Here is a 17,969-nt window from a genome sequence, read left to right on the forward strand (position 1 = left end):
TAGACACCTTTTTAGGCCTTAACAACCAACTTCAAAATTTGACCTCACCTGACCTGACCTTGACCTGACACTTATTGAGTGTGCCTATTGAATTCTATGAGTAAAATGACCCACAACACATTTGTCGCACGTGCCCTTTTCTATATTTTGTTTTTGGTGACCTGACCTGACCTGACCTGACCTTGACCTTGACCTCTGAATGATATTGTATGCAACGAATATTGTCTTGGTAGCCTAAGAACACGTTTTGGGCAATCAGTCTCAGTCCATGACTCCATTCTTCGGCAACTACGGTGCAAGGCCGATACTGAAGGAACTTGCAATTTGTACCCTTGACCTGACCTTGACCTTGACCTCAAACTTTAAATTAAGTACATGTTTTAGTTGTTCGTGATGAGATCTTTCGATTGGCGTTTGAATTTTCCTAATCGGACTATTAGTTCGGGAGATAACAGGGGGGGGGAGGTAAAATTTACACACACACACACACCCAGCCCCGCGCGTTCGGCTGGGCCCTGTTTCACCGGTGATAGCAGCACGCCGATTTTACGACTTGTCAAATTGGGTTTCCATGGAGACATCAACAGGCCCATTGCTCCAACACTACCACAAGTGTGACGTCAGCTCGCGCAATTTGATAGCAGCGTGGTAGCAGGCAGCAGCAGCCCGTGAAACACCGCCCTGGAGTCCCAGCCCCCCCCCCCCCCCCCCCCCCCCCCCGACCCCAGCCCCAGCCCCAGCCCCAGGTGACTCGGTGACTCGCCGTAGCGGTGTTGCCACCGACCACCGTAGAAGTAACTCGATTTCTGTCCAACAGTGCCGAGTGCGATTACGGCAGTGCCAACTGCCAGGGCAGTGCATGGTGCCAGGGCAGAGTCGGCAGTGCATGGTGAAGATTACTTTCAGGCGCCACCGTACGCACCCTGGTACGCACCATGGTATATTATATAGCACGTATATAGCAAGAGAACTGGTATGGTATGCATGGTTTATATAGCCTTGGTGTGTATGTAAGCAACGTACAAAAAGTTGAATTAGTGGCCTCGTTCTTTGAAGTGCTGCCATCTGCCAAATATCTACATACATGGCGCAGACTAGACAAATGCAAATATAACGCACCACGATTGCCGCGATCGTATCTCGGAGTTTTATGTTTTTGTTTTTTATGCTGTTGTCGATCTTAGCTTAGGAGACACCGTGCTTAGAACTTGCGTAGAACGATTGGAAATTGATCAGAAGACTATTGAAATGTGATTCAAGATATTAGCGTCCCCCAAATATCAGCAATGTTCCAGCTCAGCCATGGGTGAAAGGTGTGTTCAATTCGATTATATGGTAAGGAATACCTATTTGCAGTTACTAGTTTTATTTCAACTATCAATTCTGTTATATAATCATTTTCATTAATGAATGTTTCTTTTTTTGTTGCTTTTTTGGGCATATGATATCATTTGGATGATTTTCGTTCTTACCCGAGGGCTGTTCACGGGCCCTGTCACTGTGGACTGTGTGTGTTCGGACCGCACACAGCCTCCAAGCTCCGCACACTGTGTCCCTACGTCAGCCTTCCGTCACCGCACACAGCGACTGCTGTGGCCGGTCGGGACTGGCCACAGCAGACTGTCCACCGCACACAGCCGTGACGTCAGAGCCGCCTACCCATCTCCTACCCCCACGCCTGCTGCACACACTGTACACACCGCACTCAGCAGTTTGCGGTGCCCGTGAACACCCCTCTGAACAAACAAGCTGGCATCACCATTCACTGTTGGTACCTATAGCAAACCCAACATAACCTAGCATAACCTAGGTCAAAGGGGTATTAGTATATATTAGGTCCGAGTGGACAATTGTGACGCTGTTGATACAAATATGTAACAGCAAAAAAAAATTAGGCTTTAGGTTAGGTTAGGTTGTAGGTTTGTAGGTTTTAGGTTTGTAGGTTAGGTTAGGTTAGGTTGTAGGTTTGTAGGTTGTAGGATGGTAGGTTGTAGGTAAATAGATAAGGTTAGGTCAGGTTTGATTATGTTTTTTCTTTTATTTCCAGGACATATAAGTATCATTTTTGGATTCAGGATGTCAAATAATGTAAGAATATGAAAACTTTATCTTTTAACAGCCACTCGGACTCAATGTACCTATACTTTTACCAGTCAAAGGTAGTTACCCTACAGGCTACAACCTTCAACATACAACCCAACCTATGTTGCAGTTTCTTGCCTGCTATAGAATATGCACTGTTGGTGATGCTAGCCTCACCTATACCAACTAACCTTACCTAACTTATCTGAACCTTATCTGAACATACCTAACCAAACATAACCTTGAGTTAGGTAACCAAATAAAACCCAACACAAGCAATTCCAATATTCAATGTACCATGTTTGTTGGCAATGGGCTTGCTAGTGTTTTATGAGATTGTAAAAAATGTTATAAAGGTTCAGGTCTTTTATCACGTTTCCAGGCTATGTGTTCTTTCCTTATATGCTTTTTCAAATCCCTGCAAGTTCTTAGGGTGGGACAAAGGCTAGTGTAACCATGTAGTGAGTGCTTCAAGTTTAAAGCTGCTCTTTCTCTTCAGGTATGATGCTGCTGCTTCACAATTCACTCCTGCCGACTACCATGTGGCTCGTGGTCATCATGCTGTCTTTGACAACAGCTGTCACATCAGAAGAGCCACGCTGCAAGCCAGCGATCCAGCTGAACAACACGAGTTCCAGTGGGCAAACGCTGCTGCTGAGGGCTGAGCTGGAGCCGTACACTAATGGCAGTTATCCTGAGCGCCATTTGCAGCTTCGATACCAGGCCCGCCCTCGCGACGTCCAGTGCAACCACAGTGACGGATGGGATATTGTCAATGGGCTGGGCAGCACACCTGAATTCGGTAACCAGCTGGAGGATTACCACACTGTGCACCTGGCCGGCTGCTACCAGGTGCGCTGCTGTACCAAATCAGGTGGACCCTGCTATAGCAGCCCTGTCGACCAACTCTGGGTAGATGGTATCAACTACACGCTATGGAACGTAACCATATCAGCGCAACAGGTGGCCGGTACCCAGCTGAGCGTGGAGATCACAAAGCAAATGGACCCGTCGTCAGAGCACGACTTCTACCTGCCTGTACTGCGTGTGATGCTTTACCAGGTGGCCCCCATCGAGCGTTACGTCAATTCGGGCGTCGTCGAATTTCCGGGCAACAGGTCGCTGGTGTTTGGTCGAGACGGCGGCCTGTCGCCCGGCCCGTACCGAATCGAGGTGCGGCCTATCAACACTTCGTGCGGTCCCGGCGGCAGCTGCCAGGCGCGCTACCTGCCGCACAACATCACAGCGCCCGAGGCGCCCAGCGCCGGACTGGTGGTGGCCGACCCGACCACCGGCCGCACGCTGCACGTGACACTGGGAGCGCTGGCTGCGGTGTTAACCACATCCCTGGTGGTATTTCTGTGCTACAGGTTCCGCTCCAGAAAGACTGTGCCTGCTGACCTGCAGAAACAGCCACTGCCGGCTTACCCGCCCTTGACAGAATCTATCTGCGTGTTCTTGCTTCACCGCGGTGGCGACGATGCCAGTCTGGTCCCGGTGCGGTCCCGTCTGCGTGCCGCCGGAGTGGTGGTGTTGGACGCCGGGAGTACGCAGGTGCGGAACCTGATGCACACCTACACCAGCCCGGCCGACCTACTCGCCCTGGAGCTCCTCCGCAACGCCAAGCTGCTGTTCGTGGGCGGCGGCAGCGACCGTCCAGATAGGATCATGGCGCAGATGTACGAAAACATGCTCAGATTTGTGCGTAACGGCCAGCTGGGCCTGGACTACGGCCGTGTGTTTACGGCCACGCTGAGCGGCAGTGAGGACGGTGACGAGCTGGCCGGCCTGGTGGCGGGCCGGCTGTTTCGGCTGCCCACCGACGGGCCCGCGCTGGTCGAGCACATTCGCTGCGCCGGCCGGCCGGCCGTGGAGCGCCTCAGCTCCACCGAGTCGGACTGCGTCGACCAGCCTCCGCCGGCCGTCTGACCCGGCCTCCCACCGAAACTTGGGCCGATTTACCGACGCGCTGTGTGGGTGCGTGAGGGATGCAGGGCTGGATCGTGGTGAGGAGTCAGGAGCTTTTTCGGAGTAGTAGATCCATCAGTTTGTTACTGTTTTTTTTTTTTTGCCGGTATTGAGCACTGGGCAAATCTGATATGTACCTTATTAGCGTTAGTTTTGACAGAAAGGTTACTTTTTGTGTTAGTTTGAGATAGGTAACAAATGTGTTGAGATTAATGTATAAGGAAATATTCTTTATGATCATGATAGATACCTTGAAGTCATATGAACCTAGTTCGATTTTGCATGGCTTTGAGCACTGTTTTGAGAGATTTTAGGAAAGGAATGATAAATAGTGCTAACCGTACTTTCATACTTATTGAAAAGGTCTCTTTGAAAATCATTCAACCATGAAGTTATTTTTCATCCTTTTAATTAAAAATTTAAAAAAATCAAATGGTTATATTTCATCCTTTTAATATGATACTACTTTTAATAAATTCCTCAACCGTCAGTCTTGAATGTCCCTAGACCGTAAGGTTCCGATTCTTCTAGTTCGTCTTTTTTCTTACTAGTATGAGAGTACGGGTAACAAGATTTATTATTTACGTTATGAACATAGGACTATGCGACGTGCCTCTGTCATTGTTCTTGGGGAGCGCCACGGCGGCGGTCGTCTGTAGGTTTATTAGCACGTGCCTTTTAGCGGGTAAGCGGCTGGCCGTTCCCAGCGGCGTGTGGGCCGGGCGAGGCCGGCCGGCGTCGGGCCGGGACAGTACCTGGCCTGAACTCTGCACATGCTCCGTGCGAGCTGACACCACCGCCGTGCCGCCGGCGCCCGTGATACCGGTGTGTTCAGTGACTCCTGTGGGCGGCAGGCCTGCTCAGATCATCCATTGTCTTCCGGACACTAATCAGTGATGTCATGGTAGGATAGCCGATAGCACCGCATCAGAGGTGCTTATCAACACGGCTGACGTGGCTCTCTATAGGGATTTGATACTTATAGTGTAATGTTTTTATACGTCGGGTAGATTGTCTACCAAAGTAGTACACTGAATGAACTATGTTGTGTTCGAAAACTAGCACACTGATGGCAGTGCCGGTGTTGGACGCATTTAGGTCCACCTGTGGGACGAGTGTGTCCGCCTAGGTTTTAGTACCGTGATAGCCCGGAGGATTGGCACTGGGCCCTGTATCGGTATGGTGCCATCCCTCATATATGTTTACATACATCGACACGGGAATACGGCCTTCACACTTGTGGTGTTTTTGTTGAAGAGTGAGGACGGCTTCCAGTCCACCTTTGACTTGGATTTTCAGGCGGTCACGTTGAGCCAACTCTCAGCTAAATCGGCCGGTTTGCATTGTGTACGTCAGCACTTAATTGGCGGTTTGTTATCGGTCGGGTAAGCACTGCGCAGTCGAGCCTGATTCTACGGACGTGCTCGCTCAGGCGGGGCGGGGTCGGTCGTAATGTTTGGACGGGCACGTATTGGGTTGCTCTCAGGGTGCCACTCCCGCTTCGGAGTACTGAGGCCGCTCACCGGAGCCAGAGGTGGGAGTCATATCGCGGCCGCCGGAAACATTAGTTTGTGCCCCGCGGAACAGACGTATGCCTACTCGTATACTCTGAAATGGACCGGCTTTGTCGCTCGGGCGCTGGGATGTCGAATGTGTTTGAACTTACGTACAACTACAAGGGTCGAACATTTGGCTGTAATGCCGACTAGGAGTGTCCTTGGAGTGTCTAGGTATCTGTGCGAACATTTGCGTGTGAATAGTGGAAAACTGCAGAGGCGGATCCAGCTCAGAGTTTTTTTTTGGGGGGGGGGAAACCACAACAATTTATCGATTCTTTCCTTGCCTCGTCCATAGGCGTAATGTTAAAATTATGCCGTTTGGGAGGGGCAAATGCCCATTTTGCCCCCCCCCCCTGGATCCGCCACTGGAAAACTGAGAGCACAAGTATGCTGGCTGATGTTTGTGATGATCTACGGCCTTTCCCCAAGCGTTACCGTTTTGAACACAGGTTATCTGGTTGCAGTCACGAACCATGCCAGCCAACCGGCCTGCTATTGGAAAATTGAATCTCATTATCCTATCAGCTAAGCTAGATGCAGTAACCGGCACTTATAGCTAAGTCTAAGTCAGCAGTTGTATTGTATTGTATTGTATTGTATTGAACAATCATGAGCGATCCACATTCTAAAAGTGCGTGGCGATTACTGCTCAGAATCCGTATCCGCGGTTACTAATCTAAACATTCACAGCATTCACACATTCACTCACGTCAAAGCACGGACTGAGACACTTTCGTAGTGCCACAGGTACAACTCACCCACCCACCAACCCGTTGGTCAGCGACGATCAGTTGATGCCCCGTCCACTATCGCGGCTTTAACAGATCGGGCAAAGCGGGCGGGAGACAGCTGCGACAGCTGAGTTGGGAGACTGTTGAGTAGAGCAGCGGCTCGATAGCCGAACCGCCGCCTACCCGTTTCCAGCCGTGGTCGCGGAAGGTGAAAGAGGTGGTCTTGCCTGGAGTGTCTCTCCCGGACAGCGCTGTTTGTGACGAACATGGTTGCCAATTCCTCGGGTTCGCCGCGCTGAATGGCTTTGTGGGCGATAACAAGGGTTTGGTAATCAGCCATATGACGCGGGGACAGCCACCCGAGCTTTTTTCGCAGGTCAGAGACATGGGCAAATTTACGGCGACCGAAAATGACTAGCAGCGAAGTTCAAAATTTTTTGGAGACGATCGAAATTTTTTTGGGACCCATTGCCATAAATAAAGTTCTCTACATACTGTGGTCAGCAGGGTGAGGAAACGGTATACAGGGCCCTGGAGGGAGGAAACATTTCGCGGTGCCGTGTCAGTGATAACTGATAAGGGCATAATCGCATGTACGGCTCTCGGGGGGCCGGTTTTGTACTAGTGCTGTAGATCTCGACGTTAGGTGGCAGCAGTATGCATGCAAGTGGCACGGGCGTTTCCCTCATGCTGAAATCTGATTGGCTGAATAGGGCATTCGGCTTGTTTGGATCGTTTGGGTCGGTTCGGTGTTGTGAAAGTGTGCAACAATGGCGCGGTGTACCGAACATAAGAGGGCGGGTCGTGTTGCGCTGATTTGTTTGTAGTATACAGAGTTTCCAAATAAATTTATTATTTTTCATCGACTCTGAGAAGTGTTGGTGTAGTTTCACTGACTATCGCGCATTTATTTCAAGTCCTGTGCGGTGCATATTTGTGTGCGTGGGGTGACAGCGATATTTTATAAAATAGAATCGACCTTACGCCATTTGGCTGGGATCTTCAGTGAAACGCCATGGGTACATCCCAGGCAAATAAAGAAAATGAAAAAAGCTCACCTGAAAAGGGGAAATCGTACAAGAAGTGCTGTCTTGCCCGTGTCACACTTTTGGATGGCACTCTCCTGGAATGCCAAGTTGAGGTGAGTTTAATGATTGCTGGTCATTGTAACTAGTTTCTGCTTCGTTTTTGTTTTTATTTGATTTTTAGATAGCTTTTGTGCTGTGTTCATATTTAATATTTCCATATCTTGGCACTGACAGTGCTGCACGAGTGACAGATTTGGAGTCTCTCCCTTGCGTCTAATGAACGCTAATGCCCCAGATTGAAATGTGTTGTGGCTACTAGCTACCATGTTTGCACTTCAAAGGTACTGCAGTGATGTGTGTTTGTGGTTTATCAACTGTTGTGTGGTGGCTTAACTTTGAATCCTTGTAGCCATTAGCGTCGCCACGGGGGGGCAATCGGGGCAGCTTGCCCCCCCAACCTCGGACTGGGCACCCCCTGAGATCGATACAGATCCGATGAGATTTTGGAGTCGGGGAAAATGGGGGTACCTTTCTAAGAATGCCTGTGAGGTCAGACTCTGTTGGAGCGTGCAGTTCAAACCAAAGTCAGAGTCGCTGTCGCCAAAATCTTCAAGACTCCGACTCCAGACTCGGAAATGTCAATGCCATGATTCATGCCATGTTCCTAGTTGTTTCTGTATTACATTTTGTAGCTGATTTTCATAAATTTTGGAGTGCTGACACATAATTTTCGTTCAAAGCGTGACAAGAAATCTTCGGGGCCTTTCTCAACTCTCGTCAAATGTCTGCGACAGGCACAAGTACCGTTCAAGTGCCGCAGGGCTCATGAGCCTGCTTTTCACACAGGCTCCTAAGGAGCTCCACTGAGCTCTAAGAAGCTTTCGGAGGGCCCAAACCGGCCTCTGAGAGTCCCACTGGTGTCCATGTTCTCTAGAGGGCCCATACAGGGATCTTTGAGGACATTATACATACGTAGACCTCTGAAGGGCCACACGAATCTTTGAGGATGCCTTCGAAAATTTCTGAAAACCTCAACTGGCCTATGATAGTTCAGCCAAACTTTTGAGGCGACAGACTTTACTAAACCCCAACCCGGCATCTGAGGGGTCACAACTCACGTGTCCCTCTGAGAGCCGCAACACATGTTTCTTATGTCCCTAACAACGTAGGGTCCTTAAGGATTCGACACAGACCCCGACGGTTCACACTGTTGTTCGAGGGCTCCAGGCTCACCCTGGGCCTAGTCTCTTAGCGCCCGCCGCCCACACTGGCTTCTGAAAGCTCGTGTGCCCTAAAGGGCTTTCCGGGCCCACCTTAGGCTCGGAAAGCCCTAAAGCACCACATACACGTAAATATTTGGGGTGACCCACGCCGATCTCCGGGATCCTAAGCAGGCTTCTGAGAGTCCACACTGACCCTCAGTGGCCTGAAATGGCCTGGAAGTCGCAATCCTATCTCTAAGGGATCCCTTGCCGCTATGCCGTGCGTAACTTTTGGTTCCGTTAAATATTTTTGGTCGCGTTTGCAGCGCTTCCCTTCACTCGAAAAACCAGAAACTTTTTGTTCACACTCGAGTGAACAAAACACTTCTTCTCACTGCAGCAAGGATGAATGATGTACTTCCGATTCACACTTCCGACATTCTCTCTCAGTCTCCGCCGAATGCCCAATTCTTAGCTACAATCGGCGGCTGGGATAAGCCCTATGCATTTCACGTAAAACCTCGGCATGCATGCGTGAATGGAGGTTTTAGCGAGGTGATCCGATTCAAATGGAGCGTTTTTCACCTTCTTCTGGGTAATGATCATGAGCGACGAGAGTCTGCACAGGGGCCCTCTGCAGTGCGTCGGCAATCGCAGCCACTGTAATTCTAACGGTCGTTTTTGTCCAGAAATTTCAAAATTTTGATTTTTTTTTGTAAAAAAAATACATGCTATAGCTAGAAGGAAAACTTTGTCACCATCGGATTCCTCGCACCATTGCGCGTCGAATGATACGTAAAACGAGTGAGTAACGGCTTGCCCCCCCAACCGAAAATGTCTGGCGACGCCTATGCTTGCAGCACTTCTCTCATATTGATATTGCAGCAGACAACTTGAGATGCAGGAAGACACTATAGCAGACTGGTCAAGCTGCTTGGCAAGCAGTCTGCGATTTGGTGCAACGCTAGGCCATGTCCAGGATGTGGCATAATAAAATCTTCACTTTAAATACCTCTTTTTGGTTGGCAGGATAGCTTGAGCTAACAATTTTCAAAATGCCTGTTGTTTGTCACATTCAGGGCATAGCATACCTACCTCTAACCTCACTTTTGCAATAAGACAGCTGCACAAAGATTTCAATAGAAAGGTAACCTGATGTTTTTGCCTATCTAGTATCTGTTTATACTTTCTGTATTTACTAACACACTACTTATCTAAAAAGTTTGCAAGTAGAAGGCTCAATGATAATGCTCAACTGGTTAGGTAGTGATTGAGATTTGAGATCCTTCCACTGCTTGTTCCTTGTGCTGATGCTGATTGGGGGTCTGTAATTGTCAGGAATGCGGAGCCGTGGAAATTTCAGACGGCTCCGGCTCCAGCTCTGGAAAAAAAAAATCGGTTCCGTTTCCGGCTCCGGGTGAAATGCCATGGCGGCTCCGGCTCTGGCTCCGAGTAAAATGGCCCAGCTCCGGCTCTGGCTCCAATGCTCAGTACATCCCTTATGCAATATGCAATTAAATACAGATGGAAGAAAAAAGATTATGGGAGTGGTGCGCGTTGCTTATGTGTTTGCATAACAAGGCTATTTTCATATTTTGAATACTGCATGTTTTACTGCCTTGAACTGTCAAAAAAAGGAGCCGGAGTCTTTTTTGACGGCTCTGGTTCCGGCTCCGGGCTATACTGTTTCACGGCTCCGGCTCCAGCTCCGGCTCCGCACCCCAGGTAATTGCCATAGGTGGAATATCAATATGTTATAGTCCCTTTTTCCAGTAACTATGATTGTGAAGCTTTGATCTCTTTTGCATATTTGCCTTTAGGGTACAACAGGGCCCAGATGTGGATCGGTTGGCACCTCAGTCTATCCCCACTCATTCCAGAAGCTGGGCTGGGTCAGAAGCACTTCCCCTTGTGCTTGACAGTGCCCCCAGAGGCCAGCTCTTGCCATTATGTGCTTGGGACGTCACATAGTGCGTTGTGTCGACCTCGCCACAGGCTCGGCGGGTCGGGTTTGCAACCAAGCCCCGAGCCGATGAGCTGTGGCTCGCACCAGTGGACAGTAGTCAGTAGCCAGTGCGGAGCTGGGACAGGGTGGCCTGGCCCCACCTGTCTAGCTTATCGTGGCTCGGAGTGAGGTCTCTGTGAGGTTGCCGCTGCGCCCGTGCGTAGGCCAGCTCCGATGTCCAGCGGCGGATGGCTGTCCGCGCGCTGGAGAGGTCGATCGGAGCCTCCTCTTGGTCGCAGTCAGCGGAGCTCGGCCTACGAGGCGACCGGCATGGCCCAGGACCCAGTGCAGCCTAATGGTCTTCCCTCAGGCTGCTTGCGCGTCTTATGGGCCTCAGACTCCAAATCGCGTGGCCGATTGCTGGCTGTCGATGTCTGGCTCGCGGATTAATAGCTGCAGCCCTGTCTCGACCGGGAGTTTGTGCAGAGCGGCACACTGAATCGGTGAGGTAAAGGGCGCGGGCAGCTCAGGGAAGCGTGATAGAACTTCTGTCATAACCACATCAGCTCCGCCCTCGGGTTAATCGCTGGTAAGTCTGGCTGAGGCTGGCTTGTTGTTTTTTCCCGATCTTCTGCTGTAGATCGACTACAGCACTTCAAAAGGATTTAAATCTGTACTGTTGCGTGGTTGGTTAGTGGGTAGGTACTCTTATTTTGCCCAGAAATGCTGCACTTGTATCTGAGCAGAACTGCAGGGCTGTGGCAGAGATATGCGCTGGAGCTGCGAACTCCAGAAGGATACCTGCCAACCTCTCAGGCATCATCCGTTCAGCATTCGTTAAACTGATGACCTCACATGGCCAGTCTAAGGCGGCGTTCGATGTCTCCCGGACGGCAAAGATTCTTTGCCGTCCGGCCAATCCCGTCCAAGGTCAGCGGGGGCTCGGCTGCGGTTATGAAACGTGATTGGCCGGACGGCGTAGAATCTTCGCCGTCCGAGAGACATCGAACGCGGGGTAAGTCTACGGCCAGTCTCTGAACCTCTTGGTCACCTGTTGACCCATACCCTGGGGCGCAATAGGTGTGCAGACGTAAGGTTTACAATTGCATCCAGTAAAAATGTCCAGGTAGACTCGAAAACCAAACATTTGCCGGGCTCATACATGAACCGTTCCTGTCTGGTCGATGATGGGTGCTGTGCGGGGCCGTCGTTCACCGCCAGGCCCCATGAGTTACGCGTTACACGGCGACAATTACGGCGCCGGTAGCGGCTCGGCTCGTGCGCGTACCGTTCGACTGGGTGGCCCCATGTCTAGGCGGTGAGTCACCGGCGACCAGCCCCGCCCGCAGGCGCCGGCCGCCGACGGGCCCGGGGCGGCGCTCTGGGATAGCAGGCTGGATGGATGCCGCCAGGCGCCAGCCGACGACTGTCCGATACATTGAATCTCGTTTTTGTCGGATGTTTTGCGGCTGGCGTGAGCGGGCACCCATCATGCGTCTTGTACGAGGTAGCCAGCTTTTCATTGCGGTTATTTACGAACGCGTGAGTCATCCGCTCCCCTACACAGTGATTTGTCCCTCCCAATTGATATATTGGTTGGACCAGATTGGTCAGCTGATAATGTTCACTGCACGGAAGGTCGAACTCTGGGCTGGGCGGGGATAACGTCTTTCATAATCGATAATATTTACGATTCACGATTAATACATTTTTTAGATTCGACGAAACTGAACGTATTTCGCAAATGTAACAGGGTTAGGATGGCGCCTCTTATCTGAAAATTCAATGGAAACCCTAACGTCGCCTGCCCCCTACGCTTATATAGGTCCGGCAGCGGGGAATGGCGCACTGCGAGTCTGCATGAATTTCCTGGGTGGTTGACATCAGGTAGTGTTGCAGTGTTTTACTTACAATTGGGGCGCTGCCGCGGTGTTTCGTTCGCTCCAATTTTAAGTGCGCACCTTCCTTTCAGGCTCAGAAGTAGTTGAGATAAATCTGCCAGAGGCAATCGGCGAAATCAGTGAGGAAAACTGGGAGTAGAGGAAATGCTCAAGAGACATTTTCCGTCATCGTTTCCCAGTCTGCCAAGCTCTGAGCGTGGGTCCAACTCTGGCCAGTCTTGGTTTTCCGCATCTCGCGGGCTTGCTCTCGTTTCACAAGTTTCTTCCTGCAATTGATTTGCCAGTTTTCTTGCCTCTGTTCTGCATTGTGTCTAGTTTACTCACTTGGAGAGTCTGTCAACAGCAAATTATCAAACGCATTAACCGCTAGGTATCACCTCCAGGTGTTATAAGCTCCAGGTCGCTGGCCAAATGTCGACGCCTGGGGCATCTGTGCGCTCTGACGATGCTTTGGGTACTGGGTCGAATATTGCCATTGGCGGCTACTGTCACCGGAGGCTCAGAAGGTGTCAGCGTCAGCGACAGTGTGTCGCCCATTCTTAACAGTTCACCTCCACGCGCGACCTTGCCCGCCACGAGCCCTGCGCCTGCTCTCGCTGCCACGGCTGGGTGGAAGGTGGCGACACGACCCCGCTCCGCTGATCACAGTCCTGTCTGTTGTGTTGCAGAAAAAGGCCAACGGCCAGGAGCTGTTCGACAAGGTGGCCGCCCACCTGGAGCTCCTGGAGAAGGACTACTTTGGCCTCCTCTTCACGGACCCGCATGACCCCAGAAACTGGCTCCAGCTCGACAAGAGCATAAAGAAACAGCTCAAAAGTGAGTCAACGGGGTGAAACAGCTCATGCCGCATAGATGTGTTTGTACTTTGTCAAATTAAGCTGCGTGTTTCGCTATTTATGTCATCTGGGTTATGATACAGTGCGAATATTTTTGAATCAAATCAAATTGCTAATTTCTGGTAGTAAAAATGTACGATTATTTGTTTGCCTATAACATAAGAGCTCTGCAGGGCGATGGAAATACGGGTATTCTACGCCTCCAACACGGCGTGGGAAATCACGAGCCTTATCGGTCGCAGGTAAATAAAACTGAGTGCTGTTTTCGGCACATGTGTAGTAGGTAGTGACAATCTTATGAGATCCATTGTCGTCTGAAACGTTTATGGTAGACCAACAATTTAGTAAACAGGTAGTAATCGTCCCACAATTTTGGCTACCGTGACTGGCGTGAGAAAATCCCTCCGTTAGCCTTTGTTGAGTCTGTCACACTACACTAACCGGTCCTGTCCTTCCCAAGGACCTTGCTCGGCGGGACTGGTCGTGCCAGTGAATACTGATTGCCCGTCTGGGACTGAGGCGCGGTCCCACCCCACGGACGGACGCTGGTTCCGAGCGTTCCGCCGCGCCGCGCCGGCCGCGAGTCTGGTCCTCTGACAGCCGGGACAGCCCAGTGGCCCCATGATCGCCTGACAGCTCAGCTGTCAATCACCTGACTGTGGTATGAGAGTGTCGTCAGCCTATGAAGTGAATACCTGTCGTATTTCCGCTGGAGCGTCTTGTGACTGAAGAACCGTCCAGCGGTCGGTGCTAGTCGCAGACGCTGGGTGAGGACCGAGGAAGCGCTGCGATGGGACGGTCGCCGCGGCGCCCGCGGCAGACGGACCGTTGTGTCAGTCGGCGCTTCCGTCGACCGGTCGGACTCGACTCGCGGTCTAGCCGGTCGAATGCGTGGCGTTCTACGCTGCCGTCCCCAGTAGCCCGGCGGCCACCGGTCCTGACTCGCCGTGTCGACCCTGACCGGTCGGCTCAGAAACGGGGGGCTTCCTGGTTGTTCCTGAGTGCGGCCACAGACCGGCTAATTGACAACGGTCCGGCTTCCGTTCGGCGTCGAAACAGCCTGCGGCCCTATAGCGGTCTGGTGATCGGTAGAGTGGTTTAGGAGCCTGCTAGTTAGAACGTATTTCTTGGGAATTTCGAGGGACGGACTTTGCTCGATTCTGTCCTTGTATTGTTCATTGCCGGCATTTCGACCATTTATGAAGAAAGCCTTTTAGATGATGGATTATATCGAACGGCTTTTCGTAAATTCATCCTCTCTTTCCAACTCTGTACTTTCCTGGAACACAATCTTGTATGTTTTATTTCACCTCATGAACACAATACAGCACAGTCAAAGTACTCTGCGTGGTTGTTACCAGATGAAGGTAGCAGTCATCTGTCCGCGTGTAACGGTGGCGCCGGGGAGCGTCTGGCGGTGGGCTGGCCGGCCGTTGGGCGTTGGCCGCGCGGCGGCCGGTCGACCAACCGCCTGCCGGCAGCCCGGCGCCATTGATGACCGACGGGCCGCACCTCCGGCCACCCTTCCGCCGCCGCCGGCACTCGGGGCCCGTCCCGCCGGGCGACGGTGTTTGATCTGCATTCTACAAGCCCGGGGATAGGATGAAGGGGAGGGAGAAAGATAGGTTTTGGTGACTGACATACTGCCTTATAATGGCTGCAATGTTTTAATTCAAGTTTTGTTCTTATTGTTCCGTTTTTTTTTTTTGTAAATATAATTACTTTCATTTGAAACCCGGATTTAACAACTTTATGGTCAATGGATCATTTAGGCTGATTTTGGCATTCGGTAAAGATCATGGCTTATGTACAGGGCGCACGTTTATAATGCCTGATGCCACCGCGACCGTGCCCCCGGTGCCTCGGTGCCGCCGCGCAGGTCCCCTCCCCTGGCACCAACATCGTCCGGCCGGCGCCCGCCCCCATCGATCAAACGATCTTCACGGCGGACGCCTGGATTAAATTCCACTCCCCCGCTGCTTCAAAGGCTCCCAGGTTACGGCCACATCAGAGGCAATGGCTTCTATCGTGAGCCGCTGTTGCTACCTCGGGTGTGGGATGGCTTTATAGACGTCATACTTTTCTTTGTTCAATTCAATAGTCATCATTTTAAAAGTTTTGCATCTGACCAAGTTTGATGCAAGCTGGAGTGGATGGCTATGGCTGGATATGATTGAGAGCCATACTGCTAATGTCAAGAGTTCAAAACTTTCAAACACATATTAAGTGTGGTGCGATATTGGCTGCACTATAGTTCAGGGTTATAGGGGAGGCAGGGCTATAGTTCGCTGTATATAGCAGTAAGTCCCGGATGAAGTGACAAGTTGATGGGACCCAGTAGGATCTGATTTTTATTATGAAGTACCCAATGTGGATCCATACGGTTCTGGACCGCTTCCTAGGTTCACCTTTTGCCACGTTTAGTTCTGTAGTCGTTCTGCGGTCCGTTTTGTGGTCTGCTGTGGTCCGTCCTGCGGTCTGCTTTGTTCTGTGCCGTGACCTGGTTGTGGGCGGGGTTATGTGGTCCGTGCTGTGATCCAGTTGTCTTATTGACTGTACATACGTGCGATGGGATATTACACGTTTTGTATCGATAAGCTTTCTGTGACATGTGCTTAGTTCTATTGTCTGTGGCTATGGTTTATTGTCTGTGCTCTGTGCTGAGCTCTGCCTGTGTGTTCTGTTTGCTGTGTTTGTTTGTTTGCTGTGTGTTCGCTTCCTGTCAAAAAGCACTTGTACCGTACATATTGTGCTAATGTGTATGGGGTTCATTTGTGGCATTCTTTTCGTGTATCAGTGTTCCGTAAATTTATTGTATGTTTCAACAATGCTGCCAGGATGTTTTTTGGTTATGCTCGTTTTTGCAGTGCTTCTCAAATGTTTGTTAGCGAACAAATTGATAACTTTAATGTCATGCATAGAAAAGCTGTGTTTGGCTTCATGTCACGCCTCGACAAGACTGACAATCGAATTGTGTCGGGATTGTACAATAGTGACTTGGTGCATATGTCCTCTGTGAGGAAAGCGTGGCACGCCACTCTACATTTATAGCTGTATAGTCTCATCTAATGGACCATGAGTCTGTAAATATAGAAATCTCTCTCTCTCTCTCTCTCTCTCTCTCTCTCTCTCTCTCTCTCTCTCTCTCTCTCTCTCTCTCTCTCTCTCTCTCTCTCTCTCTCTCTCTCTCTCTCTCTCTCTCTCTCTCTCTCTCTCTCTCTCTCTCTCTCTCTCTCTCTCTCTCTCTCTCTCTCTCTCTCTCTCTCTCTCTCTCTCTCTCTCTCTCTCTCTCTCTCTCTCTCTCTCTCTCTCTCTCTCTCTCTCTCTCTCTCTCTCTCTCTCTCTCTCTCTCTCTCTCTCTCTCTCTCTCTCTCTCTCTCTCTCTCTCTCTCTCTCTCTCTCTCTCTCTCTCTCTCTCTCTCTCTCTCTCTCTCTCTCTCTCTCTCTCTCTCTCTCTCTCTCTCTCTCTCTCTCTCTCTCTCTCTCTCTCTCTCTCTCTCTCTCTCTCTCTCTCTCTCTCTCTCTCTCTCTCTCTCTCTCTCTCTCTCTCTCTCTCTCTCTCTCTCTCTCTCTCTCTCTCTCTCTCTCTCTCTCTCCTCTCTCTCTCTCTCTCTCTCTCTCTCTCTCTCTCTCTCTCTCTCTCTCTCTCTCTCTCTCTCTCTCTCTCTCTCTCTCTCTCTCTCTCTCTCTCTCTCTCTCTCTCTCTCTCTCTCTCTCTCTCTCTCTCTCTCTCTCTCTCTCTCTCTCTCTCTCTCTCTCTCTCTCTCTCTCTCTCTCTCTCTCTCTCTCTCTCTCTCTCTCTCTCTCTCTCTCTCTCTCTCTCTCTCTCTCTCTCTCTCTCTCTCTCTCTCTCTCTCTCTCTCTCTCTCTCTCTCTCTCTCTCTCTCTCTCTCTCTCTCTCTCTCTCTCTCTCTCTCTCTCTCTCTCTCTCTCTCTCTCTCTCTCTCTCTCTCTCTCTCTCTCTCTCTCTCTCTCTCTCTCTCTCTCTCTCTCTCTCTCTCTCTCTGCCACACATAGTGGTCTATGCTGAGGCAAATGCGTAGGTGCACGTTCACTGTGTTGAGGTCAGTAGTTTGTGTTCTTTGTGTTCTGTTGGCCGCTCTCTAAGGTCTTTCTGTTGTCTGCGGCTGTAATAGCTGTGTCGGTCTGCGGCAGCGCGAGCCGTCGACTCCATACATATTTCAGTGAACAGTACTGCGCTGGTGTGGCTCCAGCCGGTTGAGTCACAATGTTCATTGCTCATGCAACGGTCAGCTCTGAGGAGGGGAGGGGGAGGGGTAATGCCAGACGTCTGCAGCAAATGACCATTCAATTCTGACCTTCCGGCCGTTGGACGTCTGGGCGGCTGCTGTCAAAACTCTGCTCAGTTCAAACGACTTTGTGCACCAGTTCACTTATGTGACATCGTAAGAGGTTTTGCTCCTCATCGTCCACCTATTTCCATCGCCGCGCCGGTCTGACCTCATGTTTGGGACCCTTGTCATTCCGTCAATTGTCAATCGTTGGTAGTATTTGCCGCTGCTTATCTAACAAGTTCGGTACAATACAGCCATTGTTACTGGTTGGCAATAGCCAACAAAGTCCACTGTTTCGTGTTTAGCCTTGGCTGCTTTTCAGTGCACACGCTTGTTAAGCGCTCAGCTATGGTCAACAGAGTTCAATATTCCGTGCTCAGCCATGGCCAGCACCCAGCAGTGCACACTTGTCCATCGGCACC

At 50.7% G+C, this 17,969-nt stretch overlaps 2 protein-coding genes across 8 annotated transcripts in view; both read left to right on the forward strand.

The window, feature by feature from the left end:
- The first annotated feature begins 1,091 nt into the window (after nucleotides 1-1,091).
- On the forward strand, nucleotides 1,092-5,286 carry LOC122393086. Of its 2 annotated transcripts, none has more exons than XM_043388716.1 (2): nucleotides 1,092-1,313; nucleotides 2,582-5,286. In XM_043388716.1, the coding sequence occupies exon 2, from the start codon at nucleotides 2,584-2,586 to the stop codon at nucleotides 4,009-4,011; it is 1,428 nt and encodes a 475-aa protein (XP_043244651.1). In that variant the 5' UTR covers nucleotides 1,092-1,313; nucleotides 2,582-2,583; the 3' UTR covers nucleotides 4,012-5,286. The 2 variants fall into 2 exon arrangements, with proteins under 2 accessions (XP_043244651.1, XP_043244660.1); XM_043388725.1 differs by having other exon boundaries at nucleotides 1,093-1,335.
- A 1,420-nt stretch (nucleotides 5,287-6,706) lies between these two features.
- Nucleotides 6,707-17,969, forward strand: part of LOC122393099 (protein 4.1 homolog) — a 39,149-nt gene continuing 27,886 nt past the window's right edge. For 2 of the 6 annotated variants that reach the window (XM_043388736.1, XM_043388744.1), the window contains exons 1-2: nucleotides 6,707-7,481; nucleotides 13,085-13,232. In XM_043388736.1, coding sequence (XP_043244671.1) covers nucleotides 7,356-7,481; nucleotides 13,085-13,232 — 274 coding nt within the window. In that variant the 5' untranslated portion in view covers nucleotides 6,707-7,355. The remainder of the gene's footprint in view (nucleotides 7,482-13,084; nucleotides 13,233-17,969) is intronic. The other 4 variants (XM_043388759.1, XM_043388778.1, XM_043388751.1 and 1 more) reach the window with 4 other exon arrangements.

The sequence above is a fragment of the Amphibalanus amphitrite genome, unplaced genomic scaffold, assembly GCF_019059575.1.
Source record: "Amphibalanus amphitrite isolate SeventyFive unplaced genomic scaffold, NRLGWU_Aamphi_draft 000024F_arrow, whole genome shotgun sequence".
NCBI classification, from domain to species: domain Eukaryota; kingdom Metazoa; phylum Arthropoda; class Thecostraca; order Balanomorpha; family Balanidae; genus Amphibalanus; species Amphibalanus amphitrite.

What these genes read in the sequence shown, in the direction of transcription:
- LOC122393086 (XM_043388716.1), top strand. Translation starts at nt 2,584, where the DNA reads ATGATGCTGCTGCTTCACAATTCACTCCTGCCGACTACCATGTGGCTC.